The sequence below is a fragment of the Lycium barbarum genome, chromosome 10, assembly GCF_019175385.1.
Source record: "Lycium barbarum isolate Lr01 chromosome 10, ASM1917538v2, whole genome shotgun sequence".
Taxonomy (NCBI): Eukaryota; Viridiplantae; Streptophyta; class Magnoliopsida; order Solanales; family Solanaceae; genus Lycium; species Lycium barbarum.
This window is the reverse complement of record NC_083346.1, coordinates 1409549-1431602: the sequence shown is the minus strand read 5'-3', so window position 1 is coordinate 1431602 and position 22054 is coordinate 1409549. Positions and strand designations below refer to the sequence as shown.

Below are 22054 nucleotides of genomic sequence, written 5' to 3'. Positions count from 1 at the left end.
TTAGCTCAAAACAGATAATATCACAAAATGACTAATGACATAATGTGATATTGTCCGCTTTGAATTAGATTTTGCACGATTTTGCCTCACAATACATTTAGAATACGCTTACATTTATATAGTTTTCTAATCTTTTCAATTATTAATGCGAACTTTGTTCGCACCATCCAAGATTTGGAGATAAATCGGAATTACGACTACAAAAATATACTTTTTCACCAACAAATTAAACAACAAAATCACCACAATGTGTGTGTGTATTATTTCACCAGAATATTCAGAGAATGTATCTAGACTTATTTTATATCTGAGCACGACTTCAGAATTTAACCAAATTCCAAGGAAAAGAAACAATTTCATGATTTCATCCTATGACATATAGTTTACATTTATACCGTGATTACTTTCATGTAAGAAAATGATATATTTGTACTGTATTATGCAATGCTTTGTAGCTTATAATAGTAGTAAATGATATGCTCAAATTAAAAGATTAAATTTGTTGCGGAAGATTAGCTAAATATGAGAGGCACAAACAACAGTATATGCACATATTTTCTGAATATTCTCCATTACTTGATAAGTACATAACTATATACAAATTGCATTAATTTGCAACATGCTAATGACTTACTCTATAGGGATTAAAGAATTAATGAGATCTAGAATTAAAACCCTCAACCGCAACTACTTGGAGAAATATTTTTTTTTTTCTCCACTAAACAGTAATATTACTCTCCAAAGCCACCAAAAATAAAGCTAATTGCGTACACAAGAATGGCTTTCTAATTCTAACAAATGAAACAAACTTATATTCGTCATTTTTTTTTCGCTCTCCCACCAGGTGTTCGATAGGCTCGAACCCGAGACTTTTGATTAACTCAAGTACCATAATCTTTGTTGATTCATCATGATATTATCCATTCAAAGCTGCAGCTAAATTTCCCATTTTAATGCCACTATTAGAAGCAATAATATTCTCTCTGCAATAGAAAGAAATTGTTGGCATTGGCACAAATCCAACAGCTCTCTTCTTTGAAGAAGAATCAAAAGTACTCTTTTCATAATTTTCATTTGTTTTAAACTCATTTGTTGTTCTCTTATAAGATCCAAACCATTTAGCTTGCATATAAGCAAGTCTTCTCCATGGTGGCACATAAATATCCATTTTTTTCATAGATTTCTTCATGGCTCTACTCATAATTTTCACCACTTGCTTCAACTCTTCTATTTTGCCAACAAAAACTTGAGGGAAAATTTTGAGCAATGAGGTGTAACAAGGCGTTGCTCGAGCGATTTCAAATTCCCCAGCTAATGAAACCTCAATAATGTAGCGATTACCGGCCACATTAATGTCGATATACTCATAACTTCCTGACGTACGATTACTAGCTTTCTCCCACTGTGATTTGCACAAACCTGTATGGTGGAATTACACAAAATCAGTTAGATAAGATTTAACTTATATGCACCAATAGTGTGTCTTAACATATTGTAGCAGTTAATATGCTTTATTTTTCTTGCAAGTGATTCCATTATTATATACGCACAATTATCTTATATAAAGTAAATTGTGCGTTGCATTCACTCTATACTACCACTGAAAACGAATTTACCGGTCATGTTTACCAGCCGGGAAATGCATGCTCGAAATGAAGAGATTGGTCGTACCATGTGGGAAGATTATATTAAAGAGTAGTCACATTACTATTCATGTTAAATTTTCCTTTTTATTGAACTAAAGTTTGATCAAATGATATTGTATTTTTTAGAAAGACCTTCTAATAGCGTATTAATTTTATTATGAACTATGATTTACTCATTTGGTAAGATTGTATAAGAATTGGAAATTTTTTTATGGTTTTCACAACTTGTGGGGTTTTTATGTTTATAAAAAAAAAACTACAACTTGAGAAATTCAAATTACATGTCCAAACATGATTTCATCTCATGAGATGAAATCATGTCCAAACGGCTGCTTAATAATTCTGACATATCAACATAAAGTCCATTAGGTTTTCTTGTCATAAATTCTGACTAGAGCCAAAAATTGGTTACTAGATCTTGACGATTCCAACAAATCGCTATAAACTTATTGGGTAGAAATTTCAACAACATGTATTTCACGTTAAAATTGAACCAAACTAGTCCAAATCAATTCTAAATGATTCTATATTTTCTCTCACATTCTATTAACAATCCCAATAATTTTTAATGATTAGATTCATTAGATTCAAATCTTCACAATCAATAAACTCACTTTGTCGGCTTCAACACTCAAGCTCAATAAAATCTAACAATATATTTTTCAAGTTTCTTCAATCAAACTAATAAAAAGTAACAAGAATAAGTCAAACGGCCTAGAATCAATTCACTAGATAAGTATTTAACTATTTTATTTGTGATTGTCTCTATATAATTTATTTGTCACAATAATTGTCACGACTTATATATTCCAAAAGTTAAGGACCCGTTTGCCCATGAGAATTTTTCACCTTTTTTGGAAAATCATTTCACTTTATTTGAAAATCAGCGTTTAGCCATTGAAAAACAACTACAACCTTGTTTTTTTACTTTTTTTTCACTTTCAGTACATTCAAACAACAAAAAATGCTTTACAAAAATTATAACCAAACACAACTCCAACGTCAAAATTCCAAATAAAGTGAATAATATCTTATTTTCATGGCCAAACGCCGATATAGGGAGTGATACAGTCTAGAGAATTTTCTTGTTTCTTGCTATCATCACATACTAATAAGTCATTATTTAGTACGCAAATAATGGTAAATACTTACTCGCATCCAGTGTTTATACGAAAATCAATTAATTTTATTTTAGCAATATTACACTGAGAATGCATATATATTACTTAATTACAGTTATCTTTCAATTGATTGTTGTAAATACCAAGTGGGGACAAATAGACATTGCAAACAATCATCCACTTTTTTTTTTAATTTGCTTTTATCACCAACCTGTAGTGTAATTAGGTTTTGAAGTGGACTAATATTCCTTGTTAAGAGTCTAATATCGTCATTTACTTGGGGATAAATTGAACAAATACGTTATTAGTCGTCACAGCTTTACTATTTTTTTTTTAAAAATGTCTAATCACTAACGTCGTTTAATTCAAAGAAAATTTGTTTCTATTAAATCCTCCAAGTTGTAAAGTGGCCATCAAGAGTCTTTTCACTAGCTAATACCTACCGTACATGTTGATTAATAGTGAAGAAGCGGCAGCAGCAGCAACATATTCAGCATAATCTTAAAAGTGGGGTCTGAGAATGGTGGTGTGGTGTGAATGAAGGTAGATAGCTTGTCTCCGATAGATCCTCGACTCAAATAAAGTATTTCAAAGCAGGTTTGGAAAGGAAATACAGTAGTCAAGAAGTCATGTTGAAAATAATGAAGAAAAGAACAGTAACAACAATAAATATTACACTACCCGAAGTAAAGGAAATAATAGGTAATAGTAAAAATCGAAGAATAAGACAACAGGAGAGTAATAATAATAATAATAATAATAAGGGAAACTAGACAATGCTCGCCTATTTACTAACTTTTCACCCTAATCCTAGACCTTCATATCCTCCTATCTAGGGTCATGTTCTCGGTAGCTACATATGTGCTATGTCTTATCTAATATAACATTGTCAGCTCAGCTCAAAAATATTACAATGTAATATAATGCAATATTGTCAGCTTTGGGCGAATCTGTAATTAATTGTGCAAGAAACTAAACGAACTTAATAACAGTGCACTAGCACAAGATCAACTGGTTATGAACCAGTTAACCAAAGAGAAGAGAATGAAATGATGAACATGAGTAGAGAGAACATTTCTAGTAGATTGTATTGATTGAATTGATTTACAATGTGATAGAAATACATCTTATATAATCTACTAACCTCTCTACGCTAACTAACTAACCATAACTGCTTTTGGAGGGAAAACTGCGCATGACTAACTTTTGGACAGTTAGTTATGCTCTTAACAATTTCAGTATACCAGCTGTATATTAGCTATATATTTTTGTATTATTCTACACTCCCCCTTAAACTAGGTGGTGGGAAGATATTTAATACACCTAGTTTGAACATAAGGTATTCATGTTGTACCCTGCTAAGTCCCTTAGTGAGGATATTTGCAGGCTGATCTTTGGTTGGCATATATTGAGTTGCAATCAGTCCTTGTTGCAATTTTTCTCTTATAAAATGACAATCTATTTCTATGTGTTTTGTCCTTTCATGATAGACAGGATTTGCAGCTATTTGAATAGTTGCTTTACTATCAGTATAGATGTTTATAGGCAAATCCACTTATGCATTTACTTCTTTAAGTAATCCAACAAGCCAAACTAGTTCAGATACTGTTGTTGCCATGCTTCTGTACTCAGATTCAGCTGAGCTTCTTGAGACAGTTGTCTGTTTGTTAGCTTTCCAAGATACAATAGAATCACCAATCTTCACAATGAAACCAGTTACTGATTTTCTAGTTAGGGGACAAGCTGCCCAATCAGCATCACAATAAGCTTAAATTGTGTCACTTGGTTTACTAGATAACAAGATGCCCTGTCCTGGTTGCTTTTTTACATATCTTACAATTCTAAGAGCTGCTTCAAGATTTGATGCTTTAGGTTGTTGTAAAAATTGGCTCAAAGTCTGTACTCGAAATGCAATATCTCGTCTAGTCATGGCTAAATAGAGTAGGTTCTGAGCTTGATTAGTTAAAGGATCATCTGGGACCTGGATTTCCTTTTTTTTTTTAAGTATATGATTATCATACTATTTTTATGTCAATTTTACATTAATATCAATTGGTGTCCCAGCTGGTTTAGCTGCTGATAATCCAACTTCTGAGATGAGTTCTAATGCATATATTCTCTGATGCATAGTGATGCCTTTGTCTGATCTAGCAAACTCTATTCCCAAGTAGTATTTCAATTCCCCCAAGTCTTTCATTTTGAAAGCTTTCTTTAGCTCAACTTTGGTTTCTTCAATTAGGCTAAGAGTAGTGCCTGTGATCAACATGTCATCAACAGGATTATTCCTTGAGCAGTTTTCCTGATAAACAAGGAATGATCATGTTGACTTTGGTAAAACTGTAACTTGACCAATGCTTCTGAGAGTTTAGCATTCCACTCTCTTGGAGCTTGTTTTAGACCATAGAGGGATTTGACTAGTCTACATACCTTCTCCCCCAGACTAGTAAATCCCTGTGGCATAGTCATGTAAATCTCATCATGCAAGTCACCTTGTAAAAATGCATTGTATAAACCATTTTCTAGATGCAGCTACTGTTAGGATGGTTCTAACAGTAACTATTCTAACTACGGTTTTTCCTAAAAGATCCCACAATACATTTAGAATATGCTTATATCCATATAGTTTTTCAATCTTTTCAATTACTAATGTGAAACTTTATTTGCACATTCCTAGTCAAGATTTGGAGATAGTCGGAATTACTTCAAGAATATGCTTTTTCACCCACAAACCACAAAATCACCAGAATGTGGGTGTGTATTATTTCAACACCAGACTATTCAGGGTACTAGACTTATTTTATATCTAAGCGCGACTTCAGAATTTAAGCATATTACAAGGAAAAGAAACAATTTAATGACTTCTTCCTCTGATATATAGTTTACATATATACAATGCTAATTACTTTCATGTAAGAAAATGATATATTTTTATCGTGCAATGCCTTGGTAAAGAATTAAAAGATTAAATATGTTCCAGAAGCTACCGAGGCGCACAAATAATAGTATATGCATATATTTTTCTGTATATTGTCCATTACTTGATAAGTACATAACTATATACAAATTGCATTAATTTGCAACATGCTAAATTGCTAATGACTTACTATATAGGGATTAAAGAATTAATGAGATCTAGAATTAAAACCCTCAACCGCAACTACTTGGAGAAATCAAATATTTTTTTTCTCCACTAAACAATAATATTACTCTCCAAAGCCACCAAAAATAAAGCTAATTGCGTACACAAGAATGGCTTTCTAATTCTAACAAATGAAACAAACTTATATTCGTCATTTTTTTTTTTGCTCTCCCACCAGGTGTTCGATAGGCTCGAACCCGAGACTTTTAATTAACTCAAGTACCATAATCTTTGTTGATTCATCATGATATTATCCATTCAAAGCTGCAGCTAAATTTCCCATTTTAATGCCACTATTAGAAGCAATAATATTCTCTCTACAATAGAAAGAAATTGTTGGCATTGGCACAAATCCAACAGCTCTCTTCTTTGAAGAAGAATCAAAAGTACTCTTTTCATAATTTTCATTTGTTTTAAACTCATTTGTTGTTCTCTTATAAGATCCAAACCATTTAGCTTGCATATAAGCAAGTCTTCTCCATGGTGGCACATAAATATCCATTTTTTTCATAGATTTCTTCATGGCTCTACTCATAATTTTCACCACTTGCTTCAACTCTTCTACTTTGCCAACAAAAACTTGAGGGAAAATTTTGAGCAATGAGGTGTAACAAGGCGTTGCTCGAGCGATTTCAAATTCCCCAGCTAATGAAACCTCAATAATGTAGCGATTACCGGCCACATTAATGTCGATATACTCATAACTTCCTGACGTACGATTACTAGCTTTCTCCCACTGTGATTTGCACAAACCTATAAGGTGGAATTACACAAAATCAGTTAGATAAAGATTTAACTTATATGCACCAATAGTGTGTCTTAACATATTGTAGCAGTTAATATGCTTTATTTTTCTTGCAAGTGATTCCATTATTATATACGCACAATTATCTTATATAAAGTAAATTGTGCGTTGCATTCACTTTATACTAGCTTTTCACTAGTTCCTTGATTTGCATTGCTAAAAGGTGCTTTACTTTAATATATCTTCAAACACCTCAACCTTCTAAGCGTTTTAGTTGTTTTGGACGAAATAAGCTAATGATTCTAACTTTTTTATGCTTGATTGCATAAATATTCCAAAACAACTAAAACGCTTAGAAGGTTGAGGTGTTTGAAGATATATTAAAGTAAAGCACCTTTTATCAATGCAAATCAAGGAGCTAGAAGCTAGAAGCTAGTATAAAGTGTATGCATGCATATTACAATTAGAAAAACTAGAATTAGCTACGATTTTACTGTTTAGCTATAAAATTTGCTGTCATTAATTCCTTGTATTTTTAGTAGTTTTACACAAATAGTACATATAATTTAAATAGAATAATATTTCAAAGCAAAAAACAACTGAAAATCAGTGGCGGATCCAGGATTTTCACTGAGGGGGTTCGAAAAATAAAAATGTAATGACTTGAATTTGAACTTGGAACCTCAAGGTGAATTTTGAACACCCTAAACCACTAAACCAACCGTTTCTCTTGTGTTTAGGGTATTCAAAATCTATATATGCACATAAAAAACAAATATCTTATATATTCGGTGTAAATTTTTAACGAGGATGTTCGGGTGAACGCCCTTGGCAGGCCCTAAATCCGCCCCTGCTGAAAACACTTAGAGCCTGTTTGGATGGGCTTATGCCTATAAGCTGTTTGCAGCTTATAAGCTAAAAAAAATAAGTTAGGGTAGTCTAACTTTTTTTTTTAGCTTATAAGTTATTTTCAGCTTATAAGCTGCTTTAGATAAGGTAAGTCAAATGGGCCCAATTATTCTTTTGAGCTTATTTTAAGCACAAAATGACTTTAAGCTGGCTAGCCAAACACTCAAAAAAATTGAAAACAACTTATAAGCAACTTATAAGCCAATCCAAACGGGCTCTTAGAAGGTTGAGGTGTTTGGAGATATATAAAAGTTAAGCACCTTTTAGCAATGCAAATCAAGGAACTATCACTAAATTGTTCGTAGCTCACATAATTTTTTATACAAATGGTATATACAATTTAGATTCATGAAGTATATATATATATTTCAGGCAAAAAAATATTTTAAACAGAAAAGCTGCTTACCAGCATCAAAGCCTCGATCACGTAATCGATTCATCAACCGTCGTTTAAACTCAGTCGAACTCCGTTCATTTTCTTCAAGCAATACATTCTCCACTACACCAATAATAACCCTCGTATTTTCATCACAATTTAACAAATTCCTCAAATTTTCCTTAATCTCCAACTCATCAAAACACTTATTATCAACATTTCCTTCATTAAACTCATCTAATAATTTCTCATTAATAATATTTATCTCTTCTTCTTCTTCTTCTTCTCCAGCTCTTTCTAAAAACGAATTTACGAGTCCCGATAAATCCGTCAAGCTTGAGGAATATTCACTACCACTGCTTTCACAAATCCTCGCTTTTGCCACGTCATCAAACGCGGCCATTACTCTCTTAAACTGCACTGGTACGAATCTCGCCATTTTTTCCGATATCAAAATTTTCTTCTTTTTTGAAATGATTCGAATTTAAAAAGAGGAATAGAATATAAATGATTCAGTTATGTCGAAATCATGGAGAAAATATGTTCACAGAGAAAAAACCACTAACCATTAATGGAGTTTTTTTGTAAAGTGTAAGATGAAGACATTATGTTGATGAAGTGTGTATATATATATATATAAAAGTGATTTCTTTTACTACAAGTATATTCGAATAGATTCGAATTTGGCATACTAATTTGTGTTAAAGTGAATGACTCAATGTATGTAGACATAATATAAGAATAAGGTCGTCTTTTAGCTTAATTTAAGGGATATCCGATAATATACCTTTTATATAAGTCTCGATTTAAACTGTTCTCCGCATAAAAATAAAATATTCCTCAAGCGTGTGGTTTTAGTTCCGTTTGTTAGGAATTGTTTTATTGTTCCGAATCGAATTTATACGAGTCTCGATGTGAGTATTGAACGCCGGATTAAAAAAGTTAAAAATAAATAAAATTGACACTTTAACAAAAGCTCAAACTTTAGGTGACTTTCATGAATGACCACTCAAATTTTGTTTTACTATAGCATAAAATCACCCAATATTTAGCTAAGTATTGCGAAAGTCACTAAACTAATTTTTTCTTATCACATAAAGTCATTATGAGAAAACATAATGTACTACATGATACTAAGATAAAGTTTAAGAACTTTTTTTGTTACCAAAAAAAAAATATTTAGTGACATTTTGTGATATTTAGGCAAAGATTAGTGATTCTCCATGATATTTAATTAGACAGTTGAATAATTTCGTGTTACAAAAAATACTTTTGTGACTTTTGTGTGCAATGAAATAAAATTCGAGTGATCATTCATGAAATTATATCCATATATATATTTATGATATTGATTTAGGATCCAAATACTTTTTAATTAGATCATTTGAGACATTTCTTATCTAAAAAAAATCAGAGTGCAATTTTTTCTATTTCTTAAATTAGTTTTGTGAATTGAACAGCTAACATTGCCTTTTAAATTAATTATGCATCTCATACTCTTATATCCCAATTCTAAAAGAGTTCTGATAATCACGTATGATTCATTATTAAAGTTTCTGCTATTTCTAATTAGTTTTTAAAGTTTGGCGTAGCTTTTTGAGATCTAATTTATGTTAATTTTTTAATATCTTTTTAGTGTCTAATGTAGTTTTTGGTGTTGCATATTGTAGTATTGATGGAATTTTCTTGATGTTTATAATTAAATCTTTTTTTTCGTAGTTTTTATCAAATCTAACAGATAGTTCAGATTTCAGTAATATTTTGCGAGAGACTAAAAGTGTTAGCTTTCGACAAACATAAAGGACCAAACCTGTTAAATGCATACTCAAAAGACTATTTTGAACCTATCCTTAAACGTAATGGATTAGTTTTGTTAATTTGTGACAAACTTAATTAAAGGACTACAACTGTACGTTAAGTGCATACTTAAAAGGATTATTTTGAACTTACCCTCAAAACATAAGCTAAGGGACCTTTTTTGTCGTTTTCTCATCAATAGTGCAAGTAGTAAATGGAACGTATTAAAATAAAGTCCATTTTACTCATAATCATCATGTGAATCAACTTCTAGCTTTTCGAACAAAGCATGTCATGTGACAGTAGTATATATTTTTGACTTGTTCAGGATTAAAGACATCGGTCAAAAAAATGACACCAGAGGTATAAAAAGATGTTTTCACTATTGATCACCTATTGTTTTAAGATTGAGATGGCTATGACTTAAAAGGCACCAAGTGGGAAATGTTAATCATTTGTGTTTTATTAATTACAACACTCTGTTGATATCATCAAAATAATTTGAAGGGAATTATTGAGCAGTATAGTAGTCATTTAGTAACTTAAAAATGACTCCATGGTCTCCATTCAAAGAAGAGAAGACAAAAAAGACCTATTTCACATTGTTCCAAGCACTAGGGGCGAATTTAGAATGTCGGCCATCACGTGAATTCCTAACTTTTCCACCCTAACAACTGGTGTCATTTGATCCGGACTATTAAATTAAATTTGTAGATTTATTTTAAACTTTTTTTTCACTCTTACTTCTTTGTTTTTATAATATCAATTTGACATTTTCTAAGAATTCTAAGATATTAAAGTACAAAAAGATATCTGAACGAAAATATTTTTATTAGTTTATATATTAGACTTCTTAAAAACAAAAAATCAAACAAAAGAAGGCTATTCTAATTTCTATTTTACTGAAATTTGTTCATGAGATTATAGTACCCGACAATCCAAATTGAGTTTTCATATATCAATTAATTTCATTTATTTCTCTGGATTGATTTTTTGAGATTATAGTATCCGATAATCCAAATTAACATATATTTTAACTCAATAATTAAGCATATATAAAATTCTTAAGGAAAAATATAATTTGAAACAAGTTTAATAGACTAATATTTTCACATAAAAGAAAGACTCAAATATGTATAAGTGAAAAGACTCAAATATGTATAAGTGTGCTTTGTGAGGCCCACTATCTTCATGACATTATCACTTTTAGTGGCATGAAAAAAGCTCATAAAATTATAAAATTTACCAAAATGTATAAGGATTTTCAAAGTCATTAAAACCTTAATTAAGTAAAAGAGAGAAAAAAATCATGGGAAGACTACAAAAAATGGGTATTCTCCATTATATATAATAGTAATATATATGTGTGTAATCAAATCCACAAAATATCTATAAATACTCAAAGAAGAGAAGCCATAAAACACTACTAGAAATAAGGTTTTTCCCACTGACATTCAGTAGGAAATTTGTGTTAAAACAAAATTTCCCTGTGTCATTCCTGCCGAACAGCTCACTGGGAAAACACAGGGTGGAAAACAGGTTCCCATTGAAACGTTGGGTAACTTCCTGATTTTTTCGTGTGAAAACACTATTATTTAGGTTTTTTCCACCTACATTCAGTAGGAATTGTCGCTAGACATTTTTCAGTGAGAAAATAGTGATTTCTTAGTAGTGAAAGACATATATATTCCATATTGTTCCGAGCAATAAGGGCAGATTTAGAGAGTATACGTAGGTTATGGATTCACGTGAACTTAGAAACTTTTTCTCAAACCTTATATGAGTATTAATTAAAAAATTCACTAAATATCTATAAGTATTTGACAGTGAACCCATTATTATAACATTAACTTGGAGGAATTATAAGAATACATAACTTCAAATTCCGAATCTGTCTTAATCAAACACCGATCAATAAGATAAGTTCATTAAGCACGAGCGCATTTGCCAAAATAATTTATACTCCTATGTATAGTCATAGATGCAGAAATTTGAATACGTAATGCTTGTACTAAAATGGCAATTTATTTATCTTTTTCTTGCTCCCAGATACAGGCAAGTTCAATGAACTTGAAATTCCGTCTAGATACATTGAATCTCAAGTGATGATAAAGCTAAGCTCCTTTCTCCACTTATTATTTGTAGTTTCTTATATAATGGAAAAAATAAATATACTCCTAAAAATTAATATTGTTGATTGCATGTGACCTGATTGAAGGATAAGTGAATTCCAATATATAATTGACCAAAAGTACTAAAATAGTCCACCAAAAACATTAAGTGGAAATTGTGCAAGTACACAATGGACGCAAAATATAAAGTGAGTAATGACATAATTTATTTATGTTGAAACATTTGACTAAATATAATCATATAAATCTCTCTATAAAGACGTTATTTGCATGGATATCTTTTGATTAATATAGTGAAAAGCTATTATAGAAAACATATAATATAACATAATATGAAATATCGGTTTAATATAAAACTTGATCGTTATAGTGAAATATTATTGTGGAGGATGAACATTATAAAGAATAGTACACAAAATTCTATTATTTACACGAAAAATCGGTACAGTTGAATTTGTAAGCGAGGTCAAGGACACGTGGATCAATGTAACCAAAATTATGAAATGACAAGTAATAATTAACAAGACAAATGAAAGTAAAGCATAGCTAGTTGTCACCACTAAAAAACTGACAAAAATTGATGACACGATAATTTTTTTAAATCTTTTTTTTTTTGAAAACCAACAAACTGCGTTGGTTATTTTTAAAATATAATTATTTTTTATATTGTTTTCTAAAATAAACCGACAGACTTCATCCGTTTTTTAATTTTTAATTTTTTTTATAAAAAAATCGCCGAGTCCGTCGGTTTTTAGAGTGAAAAAATAGTATAAATTATATCAATGTAAGTGAAGAAAGAACATAAGTGGTCTAGTGGTGGAGCCCTTTAATGCCAAGGAGCATACTCGGGTTCGATTCCAAGTTGCTACATTTTCATTATTTTACTTTTAAAAAAAAAAAAAAAAACCGACGGACTCCGTCGGTTTTTTCAATTTTTTTCTTTTTTTTACATAACCGACGCAGTCCGTCGGTTTTTCGAAAAGCGACGTAACGTAAACCGATGGGCGTGTTGCGTCGATTTTCCGTCGATGCAGTCCGTCGGCTTTGGCCGTCGATTTTTGCCTTTTTTTAGTAGTGTATGTAGACTGGGCCTTGGAGAGGCTTCGAGCTAGAGTCGTCGGGCGGTTGCACTGAATGGCATTGGACGATGAGTTGGCACGCTCCTCCGGACCCTTTGTAGTTTTTGCCTCCGGAAGTGGGGTTACCAAATTACTAATCCGGAGCTTCGTATGCTTTCCTGGAATCCCTCATTCGCAGACTCGGATATGACTTGTCGCCATCGCCACGTGTCACCTTTTGATACGACCATCTGGTATCTACAGATGTTGCCCTATACATCTATACGGTTAATTTACAGCTGGAAATAACAGTTCATACATAAAAGTGTTCTAAAACCTCAATAGGATAAATACAATATAGTGATTACTGTTTAACTTAATAATTTTTCTATAAAAGTAATTTATAATGTATGATTAATACATACGGGAGATAGTGTTTTTGTCACACGCTCTCTTCTTCTTCGTACACAATTTAGGATTTAGGTTGTGTCGTTGTGATATATATAAAAGGTTGCTTCGACATGACGTAACAAACGTTACAGATTAGTGATTCCAGCCGCGATTTATTCCACTTTTTTCGCTTTCGCTACATAAAGAAGCGCCAAGTTCTCATTTTATAATTTGTTTGCTATTTATTTCGTATAGATTTAAGTGTTCCTTGAGGTACATTATCTAGCTTTAAAATGGATACCATCCAGTAACAGTTGTAATTAACAGCGAGTTAGATCCCGCAAAATAATGCTATTTTAAAAAAAAATGGGAGTAGAAGAAGGGGAAAATGGGGGAGGGTATTATAAGATGGAGAATTAACGCGAGTCTAATTTTTCAGGAGCTATATTTGTATAACTTTTAAAAAATAGGACAAAATCTAAAAGCCTAAATATCCTTTTTTTATTTTTTTATTTTCGATGAAGTTCTAATTTTGCCAAAGCCCAAACAAGGGCATAATAGGCCCAATAATCATGGCCCAATGATTTTCCTCGCATGATCAGCCCAATTACTTATTTTTACCAATTTCATTTGACGTTTATTTCATTTTTCCCCCCCCAGTAATCGTGTTAATGCAATCCACAGGCTCCAACGGTACAACCTGGTCCTAATTATCTCATCTGCCAAGGTGATTTGCACATTTTATACCATTGAAATTTTGATCTCGTTTAAATTATTTTCATAAAGATAGATTTATGGGCAGAAATCGTTAGAAAAATCAACCACAAAGTTACTAAAGGATTTTCATGGATCACCGAACAAATTCTGACGATCGCCGAAAATCAGCCAAGTCCTGATAATCATAACGGATCACTATAAAGCTCATCAGGTTTCATAATCACAAATCCTGACCAACGCTCGAAATTGGTCACTAGGTAAACTTGCTCCATAGAAATTTCAACGAACACGTTTTTGCTTCAAAATTGATCCACTCTAAATGTTTTCATTTTTTATACCCAACCTTCTAATACCAATCCCAATAAATTTTAACTAGGTATATCAACCCATATTTAAAAAAATCAATAATCTACTTTGTCTTCTTCAACTATCAAGCTCAATAATATCAATAATAATTCTTCTCAAATTTCTTCACCAAACTAATCAAAGCAACCAAAAATAAGTCAAGTGCCATAGAATCAATTCACTAGATAAATATTTAACTATTGTATTTGTGATTGTCTCTATTTTTTTTTTGTCACAAGTGCCATAGTTCTCATTCTATTTTAATTTTTGTCACGACTTATATATTCCAAAATTTAGGGAGTGACATAGTCTAGATAATTTTCTTATTTCTAGCTATCATCACATACTACGTTCTGGATCAGAATCTTGATCAATTACCAAGGAGCATCCTCCAAAATTTAGGGAGTGATATAGTCTAGATAATTTTGTTGGTTCTAGCTGGGGCTGTATAAAGTAAACCGACAAATCGCACCAAACCGATAAACCGAGTCAAAACGAGAAAAAAATCCTACTAGTGGTTTGGTTTGACTTGGTTTGGTGTTGAAAAAAAAAACCCAACTATAATTGGTTTGGTTTGGTTTTAGCTAAAAAAAGTCAAACCGAACCAAACCAACCCGACATTACATGTATTCAATTTTTAAAATATTTTATACATAAAAATATTATTTGTAATGTAATTTATAAATATTTCTTAAATTTTTTTGTATTTTTTTTTATCTATTATCATATTATTCAAGCTTGAACTTCAAATTTTGAATGTCAATAAGTTTTATATCCTATGGATATTAGTAATTCACATAAAGTCCAAACCAAAACCAACCCAACACTAATACTAACAAAAGAAATTCAATTTACCACTAGGAATGACTATAATGTTGGATATCAATTCTTTAGTTTTGCATAATTGGTTTAGAGAGTGAAAATACGTAACTTAAGTTTTTTTTCTTGTCATGTAATTAATAGTTATTAGCCGTACTTATTTTAGTACGACTTAGTATTTTTAAATTATGGTCATTTTCTTTATGGCTTATTGATTAGCAATATTTATTTTAACCGATTTTACTATCTTTTGTTGAATATTTTAATATAATGTCATCATTCTTCTCACCCAGACCCCACATGGTGGGATTCTACTAGGCTTGTTGTTGTTGTTGTTGTCATCATTCTTCTCACATTTTTTGTTATTTTCTTATGAAACACCTTAATTATATAGTTGTATCTTACTAGGACTAAAGAAATATTTGAAGTAAAAGTTATATGTTTTGTATCAAGACTATTCCGAAAAAAACCCGAAAAACCTGAGAAAATTCGAGGTTGAAAAACCCAAATTTTATTGGTTTGGTTTGGTGTATAAATTTAAAAACCCGACGCAATTAATTTGGTTTGGTGTTTAAAAAATCCGAACCAACCCTGTCCATATAAACCCCTACTTCTACCTATCATCACATACAATGATTCTGGATCAGAATCTTGATCAATAACAAGGAGCATCCTCTTGATTCAATTTTTCACTTTTTTTCATTTCTAGTACTTTTCCTTATAGTTCTAATATCTGCAAACACTAATAGTACGTTTGGCCAAGCTTATTTTTTCCCAAAAATACTTATTTTTTCAATAAGTACTTATTTTAAAAAAAATGAGGTGTTTGGTCAAGCTTTTTGGAAAAATAAGTGTTTTTGGGGAGTAGCAAAAACAGTTTTTCAAAATCTAGGAAAAATAGCTTTTGCCTAAAAACACTTTTTTTAAAAGTACTTTTGAGAAAAATACACTTAGAAACACTTTTTAAAAGCTTGGTCAAACACTAATTGCTGCTCAAAAGTACTTTTTAAATTAATTGGCCAGACACAAACTACTTTTAACCACAAGTACTTTACTTTTGAAGAAAACACTTTTTAAAATAAGCTGATTTTAGAAGCTTGGCCAAACAGGCTGTAAGTCACTATTTGACATGTGGTGTTTATACAAAAATTAATTAATTTTAATCTTAGTAATTACATACTATTAAACTGAGAGTACATATTTTACTTAATCACAATTATCTTACTTTAACTGATGGTTGTAAATACCAAGTGTGGACAAATATACATGCAAACGATCATCCACTTTCTTTTTCTTTTTGCTTTGCTTTTATCACCAACCTTAGTATAATTAGGTTTGAAGTGGACTGATATTCCTTGTTAAGAGTCTAATGTCGTCATTTACTTCGGGCTGAATTGAACAAATACGTTAATTAGTCGTCATTGCTATGCTACTTATTAAATTGTTTTGTCTAATGTCGTTTACTTCAAGAGTCTTTTCACTAATATCGTTCCCGTTGATTGATCGGGGAGAAGGTATAAAAAATTGCAATTATATCTTTTATAAATGTTCATGCAAATAAATTAAGTCCTTAATGAAACAAAGATAAAAACATGGTTGGAAGGTTTTAGACTAGGTTTCCTTTATCATGTTATTTTAATTTTTATTACATGTTACTTTGTGATGGCTAATTTGTGAAAACTAGCTAGTAATAACTTAATCATAGAGCAAAATCAAAGGGTGTAATGAAATAGTTCGGATCCCTCTATTCTTAGGCCTCGTTTGTTTTCATTAAGATTAACACGTCTGAATCTAAATGCACATCTGAATTATTAAGATGTTTTCTCTAGGTCTGAATACTGAATGATTAAGACTGTTTGTTTTTCAATATCAGAATGTGCATAATGTGTTTATTTAAACATAATAAATATACAATTCAAATTAAAAAGTAAATAAATAGTAGAAAATAAATACAAATTTTAAAAAAAGATTATTTGATAAAAAAAAATGAAACATTTATGATCACTAGTAATGGTGGAGATGTTTTGTAGTCGTGGTGGGTGGTGAGTGGGTGGTCGGTGGTTGGGGTGAGGGGTGGGGTTGGTGGTGGGAGGCGGGGGTAGTGGGGAGTGAGGGTGGGTGGTGTGGGGTAGGGGTTGATGAAAGGGTTGGTGGGGAATGGGGGTGGGTGGTATGTGTTAGAATCTGTACATATTCAGTCTCATATATTTTGTAATCTTCTATTTTAGGATAGCAGATGTTAGAATCCATTAGTCAAATTAGTTCCTAATTTGTAGCCTACAATTATGATGTACATGATGTATATTAACCTATGGAATGAATGAAAACAGACAGGGAAAATATTCTCTTTCATGGTATCAGACTAGGTCTCTCCTAAAACCCTAGCAACCTAAACCCTAGCCGTCGATCACCTAAACCCTAGCTGCCGACAATTTTCTTGTCTTCCTCCTCTTCGGCTTTTCCTCCTCCCTTTCTCCATGGCTGACACCTCCAAGTTGCACCTGCGACTACAGTCACCAATATCAAATCATGCATTCCTATTGTTCTTGACTATGAAGGAAGCCAATACAACAACTGGGCTACCCTCTTCAAGCTTCATTGCCGAGCAAACTTGGTGATCGACCACATACTACCTCCTGCCTCCCCCACCGTGCCACCACCGGCAACAGCAACCGAGAAACTTGCTACGAAGGCTCTATGGGAACGGCTAGATGACATTGTTCGTGAATGGATATATGGTACCATATCGAATGATCTTCTCAACACGATCATTCATCAAGAGGACACCGCAGCCGAGGCATGGAATCGTCTTGTTCATCTCTTTCAGGACAACAAATCGGCTAGGGCTTTTGCTCTTGATGCAAAATTCACCAACACCAAATTGGTGGATTTTCCGAATGTGAAAGCATACTGCACCAGGCTAAAAGTTCTTGCAGACAATCTCGCAAACGTCGGCCACAAAGTTTTCGACGAACGACTTGTGCTTCGTCTTCTGCGTGGATTATCGGAGGAATATAAAACCTTTCGAACGACGGTACATCACCGTACTCCTCTCCCATCTTTTGACGTTGTTCGGTCGATGCTCGAACTTGAGGAAGACAGCTATGGCGAGGACGCCATCCACGACTCCGGGTCGAATGCTGCTCTCGTTTCCCACAATGTTAATCCTCATAATTTTTCTAGTAATGGGCAGTCCAACAATTCCGAGAATGGTTCAAATAATCGAGGAAATTCTCACAATCGCGGAAAGAAGAACAACCGCGGTCGTCGCGGCTGAAATCGCAACAGCCACCGTGGTGGCGTAGGAAACGGGGAGAGCAGCGGCGGGGGCAGCCGGCACACCGCCCAGGGCAATTTGCCCGCAGCATCGCCGAACCAAGGGGCTACTGCCCAGTCATGGTTTTACCCCCCTGGGCTGCTTGGGGGCCTCAACCGTGGGCCACCCCACCGTGCCCCTACCCCACCACTGGCTGGCAGCAGCCTCGCGGGTGGCAGCAGCAGTCACGGCCAGCCCAGTCCCAACAAGGTATTCTCGGTGCTCGTCCTCCTCAATCATTCTACTCGGCAGCCCCGTCTTCACATGGTGGGTATGCGCCCACAGATATTGATCAAGCTATGCATACAATGTCGTTAAATCCGCCCGAAGACAACAATTGGTACATGGACACCGGAGCCACATATCACATGACCAACTCCCAAGGTACTCTCTCATCTTACTATCAATTGAGCAAAAATAATAGCATTGTTATTGGTAATGGTAACATGATTCCGATTCGTGGTTATGGTCATACTTCCCTTCGAGTAAATCCTTCCTTAATTTATAGCCTACAATTATGATGTACATGATGTATATTAACCTATGGAATGAATGAAAACAGACATGGAAAATATTCTCTTACAGTATGGGGTGGGGGTTAGTGGTGGGGAGTGGGGGTAGGTGGTGTGGGGTGGGATTGGGGTTGGTGGTGGGATGGGGGGTGGGGGTGCGGAGCGGGGGGTTGGAGTGGAGGGAGGGAGGGAGGGTGGTTATGAGATGGGGTTGAGGTGGATGGGTGGGGTTGGAGTGGAGAGTGGGTGGGGGTGGGGTTGAGGTGGAGGGTTGGGGTTGGTGATAAAAAAGTTCTATACAAAAATGTCTCTTAATGATATTAAGACTTGGTTCAAGATCTTAATGATTAAGACCTATTCAGACCCAATAAGTGCTTAGATCTTAATGCAAATAAATGCACTTAATGACTTAAGGTCTGAACCATTCAGATTCAGACCTCCAATTAGTGCAAACAAATGAGGCCTTAATCAACTGTCTCGGATTTGAATATCTGACGAAGGAAAACTTTTTGATAGGGAGCACTTTACTCTTCCCTTCCCCTTATTAATCTTGTTTGATGCAAATCAAAATTAACCGGACCAGTTAATTATGGTCGACAACTTTGTTCTTATAATAGCACTAAATTAAATTATATATGACAATAACTTCTTGTCAATAACTAAGCCAACGTTGAACATAAAATTATACTTCTTCTCTTAGGTCCCTCCGCTTTTAAAACCCTTTAAAAACCTCTCTCCAAAATTAATTCAGTTCATTTCTCACCCTAAATATCCACCATGACTTTTTTCTAATTTTTTTCGTTTATCCTATCTTCATGTTAGAATAAAAACTTATATCCCAATTATGGGTGCAAATCTCTGCTGTCTCAGTCAAAAAGATTCAGAAATTCATCAACCAAAAAGTAAAAATAGTACTCTTCTTCATGGAAAATCTTTACACCAATGTTTTTTGGATTCACCAAATTACATAAATAACCCTAAAACTACTAAAGGAATTTGTGTAACTTCTCCACGTCGTGAAGTGAATAATTCCAATTTTTATACACCAAGAATTAGCTTTTCATCACCAGAAGCCATGGTGAATAAGGACTTGTTTGGTACTCCAAGAATTAGTTTTTCTGAAAGAGTTAGAAAAATTGATCAGGAGATTAATATTATTGGTGGAGAAGAAGGGTTGATGAATAGAACACAAAGTGGGATAGTGAAGAAGAAGGTTAGTTTTAGGTTGCCTCAAGAAGAAGATAGTATCATACTTTGCTCACCAAGAAAATCTTTTGAAGAATGATATGTATGTATCATATATTATGATTCTTCCTATATATCTTGTTGTTTGTAATTATTTGTACGAAAAACATTACAAAATTGACATGTTGATCTTTATATAGTCTGTGAACATGCATAACTAAGATTTTTCTATTAAGTTTATATATTGAGCTTGATCACTTCACTTTTTTGTTTTTTTGTTTTGGGCTTGACGTTGTTGTAAATCTCATTTATTTTCACCTTAATGGAGATATTTGTTCACACTTTAGTTTATTATATACGTATATTTACTTTTTCTTTACAATTATCTATTAGCCTTTAATAAGTTTTGAATCATTTAGACCTTGTAGAAAGTCTTAAAATTGTAAAGACCTTCACTTAAGGATTTTTGGAAACCTAAGAATTTTATTACAACTTTGTTTATTACCATCAGCAACTACCATCGCCAACTACTATAATCACCGTTTACCACTATCCTCTAATATTAATCACCATTGTCAGTCATCTCATAATTAACCATCAATGTATATCCATCACATCTGGTCGACCATCACTCCACAACGTAACTATAACTAGCAATCACTGTTCAACCATCAATACCAGCCTCCTCAATTAACCACGACAACACTGGCCACCACCTTACAACCTTCACTGCGGACCTCCACCACCTCAAGTTGCCTCCAACGCTAACATTTAGAGTGTAATTTATAAAAGAAATAATGAATATAACACAACAAAAATTTAATATTATTTTTTAATATTTGTGTGAATATATTATCTATTAAGAGTAGTAACTTGATATTTTTAATTTTTAATTAAAAACAAACTATATATATTCAGATGCTAAGAAAACAAACGCTCCTAATTATCTAGTGTTTAAATTCAGATACATACATACATAAAATATATTAATAAATGGCCCAAACTTATGAATTGCCAATTTTTGTTAGGTCATTTGCACGATTGTCCTTCAAAGGCACTAGTCTTTAGTTTTTTGTCCTCCAATTGGTGGTCTTTAATTTTTGGCTTTCGCTAAAAATCCCTTGGTTTTGAACTTCCACTTAGTAAAAAATTAAAATAAAAAAATCGCAAGGTAGAGTTTTGCATGACTCTACCTTCTGCCTTATGCCTCAGGCAATTTTTTTTTACTTAGTTGGAATTTTACAAACTTCTGCCTTAAGGACTAACTTTTGTCCGAATAGGCCTAATTTTGGGAACAAAGTTAGGCGTATTCAGGCAAAAGTTTGCCTTAAGTCTGCCTGAATAGGCTTAACTTTGCCCGAATAGGCCTAACTTTACTATAAACTTCTGCCTTGCATTTTTTTTTTTTTTAATATTTGACTGAGCGGAGGTTCGAACCTTGAACCCATAAATTTTAGGCGAAGGACAAAAATTAAAGATTTCAAATTTGAGGGACGAAAATTAAAGACCAATGCCTTTGAAGGACAGTCCGCACAAAAAAAAATGATTTGTGTTGGACTGGCTTGTCCATTAGATTGGACCAAACTAGTCCATGCCGATTTTTTATGTTTCCTTTCTTAAACAACTTCTATGTGCTTTTGCCAAAACTGCGTTTCAACCAAACTTTAATTATTTTCTGACTTTTGCAAAACCTTATAAACTACTTTTCTATGCCTTTGTTGTTTCTTTATTTTATTTTTTTGGAGATTAATTCGATCAACTTTTAGACAAAATAAATAATTACGGAAATTCTTTTATTTAAAGTAACATTTGAAAACTAATAACAAACTCTTATAAGCTGAAAATTT

The 22054-nt window shown here is 32.9% G+C and overlaps 3 protein-coding genes across 3 annotated transcripts; 1 reads left to right on the top strand and 2 right to left on the bottom strand.

Annotated features, from left to right (window-relative positions):
* Positions 1–916: 916 nt before the first annotated feature.
* Positions 917–1623, bottom strand: LOC132615239 (uncharacterized). Its single transcript, XM_060329801.1, has 2 exons — positions 1617–1623; positions 917–1419 (listed from the first exon to the last, which is right to left on the bottom strand). Exons 1-2 carry the CDS (start codon positions 1621–1623, stop codon positions 917–919), a joined length of 510 nt encoding a protein of 169 aa, XP_060185784.1.
* Positions 1624–5756: 4133 nt separating this feature from the next.
* LOC132615822 (uncharacterized) lies at positions 5757–8526 on the bottom strand. Its single transcript, XM_060330412.1, has 2 exons — positions 7967–8526; positions 5757–6659 (listed from the first exon to the last, which is right to left on the bottom strand). The coding sequence occupies exons 1-2, from the start codon at positions 8373–8375 to the stop codon at positions 6157–6159; spliced, it is 912 nt and encodes a 303-aa protein (XP_060186395.1). The 5' UTR covers positions 8376–8526; the 3' UTR covers positions 5757–6156.
* Positions 8527–16647: 8121 nt separating this feature from the next.
* Positions 16648–18471, top strand: LOC132615238 (uncharacterized). Its single transcript, XM_060329800.1, has 2 exons — positions 16648–16708; positions 17753–18471. Exons 1-2 carry the CDS (start codon positions 16648–16650, stop codon positions 18469–18471), a joined length of 780 nt encoding a protein of 259 aa, XP_060185783.1.
* Positions 18472–22054: the final 3583 nt, after the last annotated feature.

Bases quoted from the DNA above. Each gene is read 5' to 3' on its own strand.
- LOC132615822 (XM_060330412.1), bottom strand. From the start codon at position 8,375: ATGGCGAGATTCGTACCAGTGCAGTTTAAGAGAGTAATGGCCGCGTTT. The intron at 6,660-7,966 runs GTAAGCAGCTTT...TCCACCTTATAG, and splicing joins TGATCGAGGCTTTGATGCTG to GTTTGTGCAAATCACAGTGG.
- LOC132615238 (XM_060329800.1), top strand. From the start codon at position 16,648: ATGTCGTTTACTTCAAGAGTCTTTTCACTAATATCGTTCCCGTTGATT. The intron at 16,709-17,752 runs GTATAAAAAATT...TTGACTATGAAG, and splicing joins GTTGATTGATCGGGGAGAAG to GAAGCCAATACAACAACTGG.